General features: G+C 37.8%; 4 protein-coding genes across 5 annotated transcripts; 2 read left to right on the forward strand and 2 right to left on the reverse strand.

Moving 5' to 3' along the window:
• Positions 1-1,507: 1,507 nt before the first annotated feature.
• LOC129791880 (inosine-5'-monophosphate dehydrogenase) lies at positions 1,508-5,928 on the reverse strand. The gene is given in 5 exon segments (XM_055830486.1): positions 1,508-2,382; positions 2,442-3,022; positions 3,025-3,217; positions 5,353-5,503; positions 5,673-5,928. Coding segments are annotated over 5 exon segments (1,545 nt in total). The 5' UTR covers positions 5,765-5,928; the 3' UTR covers positions 1,508-1,854.
• A 112-nt stretch (positions 5,929-6,040) lies between these two features.
• On the forward strand, positions 6,041-8,755 carry LOC129791870 (uncharacterized). The gene is made up of 2 exons (XM_055830473.1): positions 6,041-6,214; positions 7,103-8,755. Exons 1-2 carry the CDS (start codon positions 6,199-6,201, stop codon positions 8,743-8,745), a joined length of 1,659 nt encoding a protein of 552 aa, XP_055686448.1. The 5' UTR covers positions 6,041-6,198; the 3' UTR covers positions 8,746-8,755.
• LOC129792020 (leptin receptor gene-related protein) lies at positions 6,462-6,988 on the forward strand. The gene is made up of 2 exons (XM_055830734.1): positions 6,462-6,717; positions 6,783-6,988. The coding sequence occupies exons 1-2, from the start codon at positions 6,496-6,498 to the stop codon at positions 6,894-6,896; spliced, it is 336 nt and encodes a 111-aa protein (XP_055686709.1). The 5' UTR covers positions 6,462-6,495; the 3' UTR covers positions 6,897-6,988.
• Positions 8,739-11,367, reverse strand: LOC129791958 (inhibitor of growth protein 4). 2 transcript variants are annotated; one of them, XM_055830642.1, is made up of 4 exons: positions 11,217-11,367; positions 10,800-11,153; positions 10,600-10,724; positions 8,739-9,029 (listed from the first exon to the last, which is right to left on the reverse strand). In XM_055830642.1, the coding sequence occupies exons 1-4, from the start codon at positions 11,251-11,253 to the stop codon at positions 8,769-8,771; spliced, it is 777 nt and encodes a 258-aa protein (XP_055686617.1). In that variant the 5' UTR covers positions 11,254-11,367; the 3' UTR covers positions 8,739-8,768. The 2 variants fall into 2 exon arrangements, with proteins under 2 accessions (XP_055686617.1, XP_055686616.1); XM_055830641.1 differs by having other exon boundaries at positions 10,564-10,724.
• Positions 11,368-12,222: the final 855 nt, after the last annotated feature.

Genomic DNA, 12,222 nt, shown 5'->3' on the forward strand with positions numbered 1-12,222 from the left:
AATTTCTCCCAAAATATAAATCGGAAAAATCGGAAAAAATTAGGGTGCAAAGCCCTACCAACCTATAATTTTTGACAGTAATTTGGAGGTTATCCGATCAGTACTTTAGGAGTTAAAAAAGAAAATAGATTTTTGGCCCATTTCCCAAACTTTTGCGTATTGGGAAAAACGCGTTTTCCGAACTTTTCCTTCAGCAATTTTCCAATCTGATAATTTTTCCCACTAGCTGGGTTAGTGCAGAAAACGTTGCCAAGGTGTATTTTTCATTAACTTTTAATGATTTTTCTGTACAATTATTTGAATCAAAACATACCCCTTAGGGTAGATCTAGTCATCCCATGTAAATCATATGGGAGATCGAAATTTTTGGCATATTTTCTATTCATTTGTTGCAAAATGTCGTGTTTGAGAAAATCGCAAAATTCTCTGTTTTAGTGCGTATAAAAGTGAAATTCCTTGTCGCGGATCAAAAGGTGAGAAGTTTAGCTATCAACTACTATCAATCTCTTAGGTGGAAAATCATTGGAAATGTCGGAAAATTCGACCGACTTTATTTAGCCTACTGATGACTATATTTACCCGCCGCGTTTAAAAATAGTCAGAAGCGGAAGGGTTTAGGAAAAGCTCGAAAACTCATATTTCCCGGGGAGATAGAGAAAAGTGGTCTGAGACAAAGTTGTAGGCCAGGAAATTTCCTATAAGAATGACCTATCGAGGAAATTTTCTTGCCCTTGGGGAATCCTGCAGATAAGGATTTACGCAAATTGACTATTTTTACCCCGGTCTCCCCTATATTTTTTATGATTTTTACGAAGTTTGATGCCTGAATGCAATCAGAAAAAATCATCGAAAAATGTGCATTTAACCCGATACAGCTTGTCTTAAGAAATCTTAAGTTTTGTATAAGAAAACTTAAAAATCTTTGATTTTTCTTAAGAGATCCTAAGTTTTTCTCAAGGAATCTTAAGAAATTTTATAAAAACTTAAGACATTCTTATAAAAACTTTAATTTTCATACAATTTAAATCTTTTTTAAGATATCCTAAGAACTTCTCAAGTTTTCTTAAGCAAAAGCTAAAATTTCTAAAGATTTTTAAAATTAAAGCGAAAGTTAAGATTCTTAAGTCAAAAAAATATGCATTTGGCTTGATTCAGTCTAACTTAAGGAATTTCATGTTTCATCTTTAGAAAATTTAAGTTCTTCTTAAGCAAACTTAATAAGTCTTAAGAAAATTTAAAGAAATCCTTAAAACCTCTTGAAAAATCTTAAGAATTTTTACTTTCGCTTAGAAAACTTAGGAAATTCTAAGTTTCGTTTAAGAAAATTAAAGTAACTTTATGCTTTTTTAAGGAAACTTAAGACAAGTCAAGACTGTCTGACTAGTGAATTTTACTCAATGTCCTTTACTTCAACACCAAAGTTGTTCTGTTAGTACAACTTTGTCTGCCTTCCATTTAAATGGAAATTATTCCGCCCACGACGGATATAAATTGAAAACCACGTGTATCCTCTAAAATACCATTTATTGACACATTCTAATATATAACTTTGTATGTTTTTGTGTATATGTATAATTTTGATGGGGGGGGAGGGGGCGGGGTAACATTTAATTTTTAATTATTTCTTTTCAATAAAAATAGACATTTATGCACCTTCCAGCTGGAAGTTTCTTTCTCTCGCTCTAAACACAGAAGAAAAATATTTTCACTATAATCCTTCACACAACTTTTGATAAAAAAAATCGAACCAATCAATGATCAAAAAATGATCCCCGGAATTGCAGGCAGCCCATGTGGCGCCTCCTCTGCTCACCCACACGCATGCCGATGGTGTGGCTGCACCTGCGGTAGCTGTTAGAAGAGACGTTTCTCGTAGCTAAACAACCCATGCACATTGCCCTCCATCTGTGCACTCGTCGTGCGTCGCGTGAAACGCAACTCCTCCGAATAGTTCATCTCACGTAGAGCAGTCACGGATTTAGCTCCAATCACCTGGCAACTCTTCTGTAGGCCACTGTGTAAGTAGTCCAGTACACTGAGCACACTGCCCTTGTCCACGATACTCCCACTCACACCCTGCGCCACGCGAAGTTTATCCATTTGACTGTGGTAGTAGCGACTCATGGCTGATCCCTTTGCATCACCACGCTCCATTGCTTCGAGACTCCCCATGCCGCGATACTTCTTCAATCGAACACCGTCTGAGAAGAAATACTCACCGGGAGCTTCTGAAGTTCCCGCCAATACAGCCCCCATCATCACACTGGACGCACCGAGGCTCAGTGCTTTCACAATGTGTCCCACATCCTTGATGCCACCGTCCGCAATGACAGGGACACCAAAATTGCGTGCATAGGCGCTGACTTGGTACACAGCTGTGGCCTGAAAATTTAATTTTCAAGAAAAAAAACTCCCAAAAACACTTCCTCTTTGCGACTAACCTGAGGACTTCCACATGCCATAATTTCCTGCGTAATGCAAATACTGCCACTACCCATGCCAACACGGAGTGCATCTGCACCGGCGTCAATGAGGTTCTTTGCCTGTGCCCGCGTCACAACATTCCCCGCAATTACCTGCAGCGTCGGGTGGGTCTGCTTGATGTACTTAATCATCTCAATCTGAAAGATGGAGTTACCCTGCGATGAATCCAGCACCACAACATCCACTCCACTCTGCACAAGCAACGCCAGGCGCTCTTTGTCATCCTCACGTGTCCCAATGGCAGCTCCCACGAGAAGCTGCTTATTGCTATCCTTTGATGCATTCGGATAGTTACGACTCTTCTTGAAGTCCGTACGCGCAATGAGGGCCACCAATTCCCCGCTGCCATTCACAATTGGCAACTTTCCCTTCTTGCTTGTCTTGAGAATGTTATTGGCCTCCTCGAGGGTTACCCCACTCCGAGCTGTCACCATGTCCTCCATGCCAGTCATCACCTGCTCCAGCAGCAAATCACTCTCATCCTCACGGAAGTCAATGTCACGGGATGTCACAATACCCAAGAGGCGACCACCAATGCCCCTGTGTCCGTTATGGGGATCCCCGTGAAGCCATGCTTACGCTTCACATCCTGAACATCAGACACACGCTGCTTTGGTCCCATAACAACGGGATCACGAATGAAACCGCTCTTGTACTTCTTCACCTTATTCACCTCATTCGCCTGATATTCCGGACTACAGTTGTGGTGAATGATGCCAATTCCACCGAAAAGCTAAAATCGAAATTAAATTGTGCAAACAATAGGTATCCCTCGATAAGACTTTTTGGGAGATTCTTTATGAAAAAAAAACTTCCGAGAATATCATCCGCATCTTCACTCAGGTGGGTACTCAGCTTTTTGTTTTTATCGCAATACAATTTTTCTTTTTCATTTTGAGAGATAGCCGTAGTTCAAGAACCTCGACTAAGCTTATCAAATAAAATGAAAAGAGACGTGTTTAAAAATAGAAAATTCTTCAAACATTTTTTTTTTATTTTGCGTTAACAAGATTAAAGGGCTGAGATTGATTAGTCCGGGAATTATTTGAAATTTTCCTTTAAAATATGATTTCAAAATAGTGTAAAAAAGTCAATTTTCTCAACCAAAAATACTAGAAATGACGCCCAAGAAGCACTAAAGCTCACTCTATAACTAAAAACTGTAGCGCCTGACTCACTATCCAGCAAATATTAACCTGCGCATAGAGTGATACCCTTAGATTGGTGGTACCTGTAACGGCTACCCACCCTTTGACGACGGCCTTCTGCCTCCAGGTTACAAACCCCCACATAGGCGAGAGAAAAATAAAAATAAAAATTAGATGAGAGCAGAGAGTTAGTCGGAGCTCAGGCTTGGTCGCGGGTGGCTGATAGTTGAAAGTGCTCTGTAGTTTAAGTGAGGACGAGAGTAAAGGTTACTGGGGGAGTTGACCAGAGCCCCCTTGTGGCGCCCCCTATGCAGGGCGCTACAATTTTATTTAATTTTTATGGCTTGTGAATGATTTCGGGTATTTTTGAGTTGTTTTTGCATAGAAAAGTATAGTTTGTTTTCTCTTGTTTTCATGAATAAAATTCAAAAAAAAAATATTGGCTTTTCTTTTAAGTATTTATAGGTAATTTTGAATTAAATCTCATCAAAGTCTTGCTTTTTCTTTAACCTTTTTTTGCATTAGTCAAATCTATGAAATTTTGTAGTCATTTTTGTCTAAATTAAAATATTTTCTGCTTGTAAAATGAAAGTAAGAAAATATTTAATTAAAAGTGGGTATGATGGACTCACAGATGGCTTAAGAACTGCTAAGCTTTGCGCTATCTTATCCTGAATTTTTTTGTTAATTATATTCAATTTAAAAGAATTCAGTTGAAATAAATTAATAATAATTTAAAAACTTTTTAAGCAAATTCAATATAGGTAAATCAAAGTTAAGGACAAAAGTGAACATTTCTACTTGATTCTGAGAGATCTAATTGCATCCGTTCGGAAGTCACATAACAGATAACTTATGAAAGTTTTTTTTTTACATTTTCAAAGGTTTGTTTATCTTATTCTCCATCCACAGATTCGATAAATTAATTATGTTTCACGAGATGTTTCATTCTGACGTTTCTTTTACGTTTTGACGTTTTTGTTTTTAACATTTGACGAATAAATGACATTTATTCATAATGTATGAAACATTTTTTCTACTAAAGAATAACGAAAATCGATTTAACAATTTTTTCTGATAAATTGAAGATAAACAATTTTGAATTTTTTGAGAAAATGTAGCTAAAGTTATAAACTATGTATACCTAGTAAATCCAGCTAGAACCACAAATGGGTTATAATAATATTGGACTTTGGTCAATTTTCATTTGAAATTGTAGGCCTGAGGAAGGAGAAATAAAGCTCCGAAACGTAGCAAAAATAATAAACGAGGAATTTCAAAAAAGGGTCAGATCCCGCCTTTTAACTCCCCCAAAAATGGGTTAGTTGTGTGGAAATGAATGTGCGATGTAATTCTTTCACCGTGAACTGTAATCTCTGCTGCGAGATCTTTCTTCTCGCGACTCGAAACACGTGTTGTGTAAATAAATTCGTCACCAAGCCACACAAAGTCGCCGGCCTGTGAGAAATGTTTTCTTTTTTTTTACACACTTTCTGTGGTCTGCAAAAAAGCAATATTTTTGCCATTCGATAGCGACAGAAGCCATAAAAGTGTCTGGATTGAAAAAAAAATCCTTACTCAGGTTTCTGCGGGATTTTTTTTTCTTCGTGAAGACTTCAAATGGAATTGAGTCTGTTAGTTGAGGTAAGTTCTATCCAACCAAGGGATTTGAGGGAGTAATCTCTACTGATTGAGAAAGAAAGGATGTAAAAGGACTTACCGCCATGGAGATGGCCATATCAGCTTCAGTGACTGTATCCATTGGTGATGACACAAGGGGTGTCTTGAGGGTGATCCCCTTTGTGAGTGGCGAGGAGATGTCCACAACATTCGACGTGTAGTCAATGTATCCCGGAAGAATGAGGAAGTCACTAGAAAAGATGAGCAGAGAAAAATTCAAGCGCGTGGTTTTCTGCGTCATACCCGGTATGGAAAATTCCTCTTTGTTCAAAATTCTCCCTCCACATGCAAATTCTTCCCAATTCCAACACTTTCCCAAGGATACCAAGGATATTCCTGTGAAGGATTTAATGGACTCACTTGTAAGTTAATCCCTCTTTATTGGCAAATAACTCCCGACATGATACGCCGTCGCGCAAATCAACTTCACTTTTCTCACAATGCGAATTCATTTTCACGCACAATTTCAATTTTCTCCGTTTGGTGGTAAATTCTTCTGTTCAATTTGATAGAGTTGAGCACTCTTTTGGTGATAAATACAATAAAAAATCCTTAAAAAATGAGATCCACGTGGTAAAAGAAGCTCACGGAAAATTCAATCCACCTCTATTTACCGCGAGATATGACAGATTGATTTGAAGTTTGCTTTGTTGCAACCCAGGAGGAAATCATTGCTCTTACATTTTCACTATTTTTACCTTACTTGTACTAGTATTCGTACCACTTATCACAAACCCCTTACACCATATCACTAACGTATTGCATACAACGAGGATTCTTTTGTGTTGAGTAAAATCAAAAATATAAAGTTGAGTAAAAGAAACTCAATTTTTCCGTATTTTCCGTGAGTTTTTCGTCCAAAAGCAGCGTAAAATAAAGCAATTTAATGGCTGGTGTTAAAGGTAAATGCAATTTCATGCTAATTTCCATTGAAAAATGTGATTAAAATTTGGAAAATTCTTCGCGGTGTCAAATTTTCCTCAAAAAGATTTTTTTTCAATTTGTATAAAATTGAATTTTAATGCAATTTCTTTCTTTTGTGTTGCTTTGCATCTTGTCTGGGATTCAGCGTAAGTTCCATGTGATTCCTACGTCTTGGTAAGAGGGATGACTCATCCTGTCGGGGGTGGATTTTTTTCTTCATTACAGACTCGTTCTCTTGGCATTCGCCGGATCAATCGGGATGACGCTCGTCATTCTGGCCTGCGCTCTCCCACAGTACCAGCAATGGTGGCCACTCTTTGTCATCCTGTTCTATGTCCTGTCACCGATTCCCACAATTGTAGCAAAACGCTTTGCTGCTCAATCTCAATCGACTTCCTGCGTGGAATTGGCTGTTTTCCTCACAATGGGACTCATTGTCTCATGCTTTGCCCTTCCGATTGTTCTCACGCGCACAGGGACTGTATGTTCTCACTCCTACAGTCAGGATATTTGTTCAGGACTAAAGCTTTTCCATTTTTTTTGCAGATTCTAGCAGGTGCCTGCTATTTAACTTTATGCGGCAATGTTGTGGTTTATGTAACACTTCTTGGGTATTTTCTCCTCTTCGATGCCGACGACAGCGACTATGGGCTCTGGTAGATCCCTATGGATCATCCGGCAGCATCTTTTCCACAGAAACAACATTCACACTCATCCAAAATATTTATACAATAAAAAACCTCGAGAGAAAACTCAAAAAAAATCTTTTCCTTATCACGGAATTTCGCATTTAATCACAAAAACTTTAATTTTGAGGATTATCTCACATTGAGGGATTTAAAGGCAAAAAAAAACTTCTCTTCCAGGTGATAAAGCAGCTGTTGAGTACCTTAAAAATTGGAGAATACCCCGAGACTTTACACCAGAACAAATTATTGCCTCCAGAGATGGATTCTTCCTTCGTGATGAAGAGAGGATTATCAAATTCTCCGGGAATAGGAACACAAAGGAACCACAGATTACCTTCTTCGAGGATCAATGCAATGGATTTCTGGAGGATGAATTTCTTCCATGCGCTTGTCTTCCCGGAACGAATATCTTGGGAGCTTCTACACGTCTCAATGGTTGGATAATCTTCCACAATCACGGCGAAGGAGATTTTTCTCTCAACTTCTGCAGCAAAGATGGAGAGATTCAGCAAGAAGTAAAATTGTGCGATGTCTTCGAGGAGGATTTTCTCCAGGAACTCTCATTGGATGAATCTCACATGCAATGCATTGAATTTTCCCCGACAAATATGGACTTTCTGTGCATGTTCCTCAACATTGATGCCAGCTCAGTGCTGATTGGGAGGGAAATTGTGCTCTTTAGCATGGGAAGTGCACTGAATGTGTTGAAGAGGAACCAGGATGATGAATGGGATGTCTCCATGGTGAAATCCTTTGCAGAGGATATCAAATGTCTCTGGTATTCTTCGCATTTTGATGCTATCTTCACTATTTCCGCCCTGGGAATCGTTAAAGTTGCCTTCTTGGTGGGAAATACCATCAAGGAGGAAACCATCTTTCTCACGCAGAAATATCTCAACATTCCCAAGCTTCTCTCATTGGACAAACTTTGCGGTATTTCCTGGACATTTGTTGATATTATTGCAATATCAAGGAGTGATGATGACAAATTTTCATGTTCATTAGAGAAAATTTCCCTTCCTGGAGTCGTTGATGTGATTCATCATCCCAAATGGAATGAATTCGTAGCAGTAACTGAAAATAAATTCATCTATGTGCTGCAGGAAAAAAGGGAACAACAGACACAGCAGAGAGTTCCTGATTGGAGGAAAAATCGTGAAAACTTCAAAGAGTACATTTCAAATCTCATGGAGAGTAGCACGAAGATTGTCATGGAAGCCAAAGTGGATAATCACATTCTCAACTGTTTGGGCTTTTTGAGGAATTTCTTCGTGGCAACGCACGAAGTAACCATCAAGGTGTCCCTGAGGCAATCTCTGGGTGAGAATGTTGAGATTGATGTCCAGCCGAGTGAAAAGATAGCTCAAATGGACTTTTCGCAAGACACTCAGTGGTCTCTGGCTGTGTTCAATGCTACTTTTTGTCAACAATTCGCCCTTAAAGCTAACCATTCGGACACATTTAGTTTTATGCTGCCTGAAAAGCAACTAATGGAATCTCCATTGAAGGTGGATGTATCAGTGGAATTCTCACTGGAAGGGGAACACTTCCTGCTGACTTATCCTCTTCGAATTGTCTTCAGTGCTCAAGGAGCATCCCCGGGGAATCCTCTGGTGGATTTCTACAGCAAAATTGAGGCTCTCGCGGGGACATCTGTTGCGGAGTACGCATCCCAGTGGGCACAAGTTGAGCAGCTGAATGAGAAGAAATTGAGCACATTAGCGCTGAAACTGCACCGAATGATTGTTGAGGGAGCATCAGCAGTGCAGCAAGTGGAACAAATGTATGCGGAATTGAGAACAAAAGATGCGGGTTTGTAAAAAATGAAAATCAACGTGCGCCTTTATTTCTTCTTTCGATCCTGAAAGCATTTTGGGCAAAACCACTTCCCTTTGGGCTTTATCGTTAATCCCACGCATGCAAAGTGGAACCATTCAATGGGACAATCCGGATTGTCGCATCCAATCATCTCGCCGTAGGACACCTGGTGGCACAGGCAGTATGTGGGTTCATTCGGATCCACGGGCATGTCCAGTACATCACTGGGATGAGGTGTTCCATGACCATCCAGATCAGCAATCCTCTCCTCAATGTCGGCATTTTTCTGTGAGTGTGTCAAAAGAAAGGGCATAGTGTTAGAGGAATTTTCCAGAAAAAAAGCCCAAAAAGAGCTTTTTTTTAGAGTTAACACAAAAAAATCTTAAGCAACTTGAAATTTTCTTCCGGGAATAGTTCAATGTCCTTCCCGGAAAGTGCTATAAGTGGCTGGAATTTGTGCAGTCATTCTGCCCACTGCACCAGGATGTTTCTAATGGATCTTAGGAACCTCCTTTTCAACACCCGGCTGATCCTTGATGTTATCTTTGGGTCAAAATTTGTAATGGTTCGAAAAATTATGAAAAATATTTGAATTTAGCGCGCACTTAACACTCGGAGGACTTTACTGGTAATTGCTACGAATTGGAACCTTAAAATCGTCACAGAATAAAATCTATTGGACTTATCTCGATGAATTTAGCATCTATGTGTAGGGAATTTTAATTACTATAAGATAGCAGAAAGAAAATCTCGAGAAAAGTCTTTTCTTTGGAAGATAACTGAGGTCAAAGTCAGAATCCAACGCGGAGGATCAAATTGGTAATAACTACCAGTCAAAATCCCATACATTTTTGCCATTGTTTTGAGGTTATGTTTCCCCATATTTCCCAAATAAAGTACTCTTGTTCACTTTTCTTCGGTGAAATTCATTAATATAGACTAATTTTATTGCCGGAAGTGACTAAAAAGTTACTTGAAAAATCAAAGTTTGTGATGATTTAGGCGCAATAATAAATTATGTAAAATTGTAGCTAAAAAAGTCGTTTAAATTGGCAATTTTGCATCGATTCTACGCAATTTTTTTTCAGTAACGATTTTCTCAATTAAATATTTAGTAATTAGGTGTAGGAATGCTTGAAGAAGATTGAGAATTAGTGAAACTTTCGATCCTAGTTCAATAAACTGATTAATAATTAATTATTGAACATATTTTATCAGCTAGTAGTTATTACCAATTTGATCCTCCGCGTTGTGCCATATGTTGGGTCCTCCAAGTGTTAAAGCGGAATAATAACGGTGCGGTGGTGAATTTGAGTGGTGAAAATAGAGAATGTGGGGAACGTGGGGAAAAACGAATGATTTGGCGGCAAACATTACGGATCGGATTTGGAAGAGAAAATAGACGGATGCAATAGTGCGTGCTCCGTAATAAAAAATGTAATAGTTTTATCGCGTAAAATAAAGAAATTTCGCGAACATAGGAAGTTTCCTTTGCAATTACGTGAAGCATTTTTACAGATTCACATTTTGACCAAAAGATAAAATCAAGGAACAACCGGGTATTGAAAAAAAGGTTCCTAAGATTCTTTAGCAACATCCTGGTGCAATGGGCAGGATGGATGCACAAATTCCAGCCATTTTTAGCACTTTCCGGGAAGAACAGTGTATTGAAAAAGTTGTACAAACTTCAAGTTGCTAAAATCTTATTTTAATGGCATGCGGCGAAAAGACAGAACAGAACTCAGGAGAAGTTATTCCCATGCACTCCTGACCTCCGAACTGTCCAGTGTGATTGTTAAGATGGATATGAATGAAATTACCTTGGGACCTTTGCGATTATCTTTTTCCTGAATTACCTTTTGTTTCTTGTGTTTACCAACGTGTGGACTGGCATTTGTATTATTCCACTTGGCCTCATCCTCAGACGAATGAGGCTTCTTCTTTTTACCAAGTGATTTTGCATCATTCCCTTTGCGTTTTTCTGCAAAGAAAAAACAAAAAGAATTACTTCCTGACTCTTCCAGTATCCTGAAAAAACTATTTTTGCCATAAATACTTTTAGAAATATCATCATATTTTCCACGTGTTATGCTATTCTTGTCCTGGATCTCTCCCTCAAATCGCGCAAGGTCCGAATCTAGTCGTCTGATGTGCTTATCCACGAGCTCGTACGTCTGAATTGCCAACTGAACCTTATCATCGCCGAATTCCTTGGCTTTGTTGAAGAGTTCCTGGATTTGTTTGATTGTCTCCCGTCTCGTGGATTCCTTCGATGCATCCGATTGCACAATGCTGGCCAGGACTTCATTTGATTTCTCATCAATGGTCTGCATAATGGACTGGGCACGATAGTCCAGGTCGCGCATTAAATTGAAATTTCTCTGAAGTTCATTTGGCAGATGCTCAAGGCCTAGAAATTTTCAAAGACATATTTTTGATTGTTTCTCAAGTTTTTGAGGAATTTTTCACAAACCATCGAGATAGTGCTCAAGATAGAGAGCTGAAGACATGATTAATTGTTTCAGGAAACACTTTCTGATGCACTTTTTAGCGATTATTTCTATTTGTTATTGATTTTCTCGGATTTTCTCACTCCACAAAACATCAACTAACAACGTTAGAATGTCCCACAATGTGCTGCAAATGTGTCAGTCAAATAGTAGACAGTCAATTTTTCTTTATTTATTTTCCAGGGGCGTACGTAAAATTCTATGTTTCTTATCTTTTCTTAGTACGGAAAATGAAAATGATTTGCTCCCTTTTTATGACCATCAATCGGGTATTTTTCTTTAAATCATTTTTATTCTGAATTGAAAAAAATATTCCTTGGATATTTTAAGGATTTTAAGAAACTTAAAAAAAAGGAAATGAGGGGAAATTTTATTTCCGCAATAGACATTTATCGCATTTATGAGTCAAATAAAGGACATTTTTAGTGTATTTTTGAAGAATTACTTTTATATTAATAAGGGCCATATTCAACGTAAAACATGTAAAAAATCTTTAACTTTTATTTTATGAACTTTTATGGTAAAAGTCGTCATAAGAATCTTTTAAAAGAAAAAAAATTTACGCAGAATAGCTATTTTTTATTAATTTTTTATCAGTAGGTGTGGATAAAACCTTTAAAATGATCATTACAAATTATTCCACAAAATTGTGAAGAATTTATCAAATGCATGATGTGCAGAATTGATTTTTAATTAATTGTTTATATTTAATAAATAAATAAATTTAGTTAAAATTAATATTCAACAAAAACGAAATAAAAATATGATTTTGCCTTTATAATTTTATTTTGAGATCAATTTCTGTCAGATTCATAATTTTTCACATCATCAAACGGCATAAAATAAACTTAAAACGCTCTTAGTAGAACCTCCAAAACATACTTTTAACATAAAAGAAAAAAACTCGTTAAAAGCTTTTACCTAGAATACCAATTCTATTTTATTTTCTTTATTTTTGGAGAGTTTATA

This window comes from Lutzomyia longipalpis, chromosome 3 (assembly GCF_024334085.1).
Source record: "Lutzomyia longipalpis isolate SR_M1_2022 chromosome 3, ASM2433408v1".
In the NCBI taxonomy this organism is placed as follows: domain Eukaryota; kingdom Metazoa; phylum Arthropoda; class Insecta; order Diptera; family Psychodidae; genus Lutzomyia; species Lutzomyia longipalpis.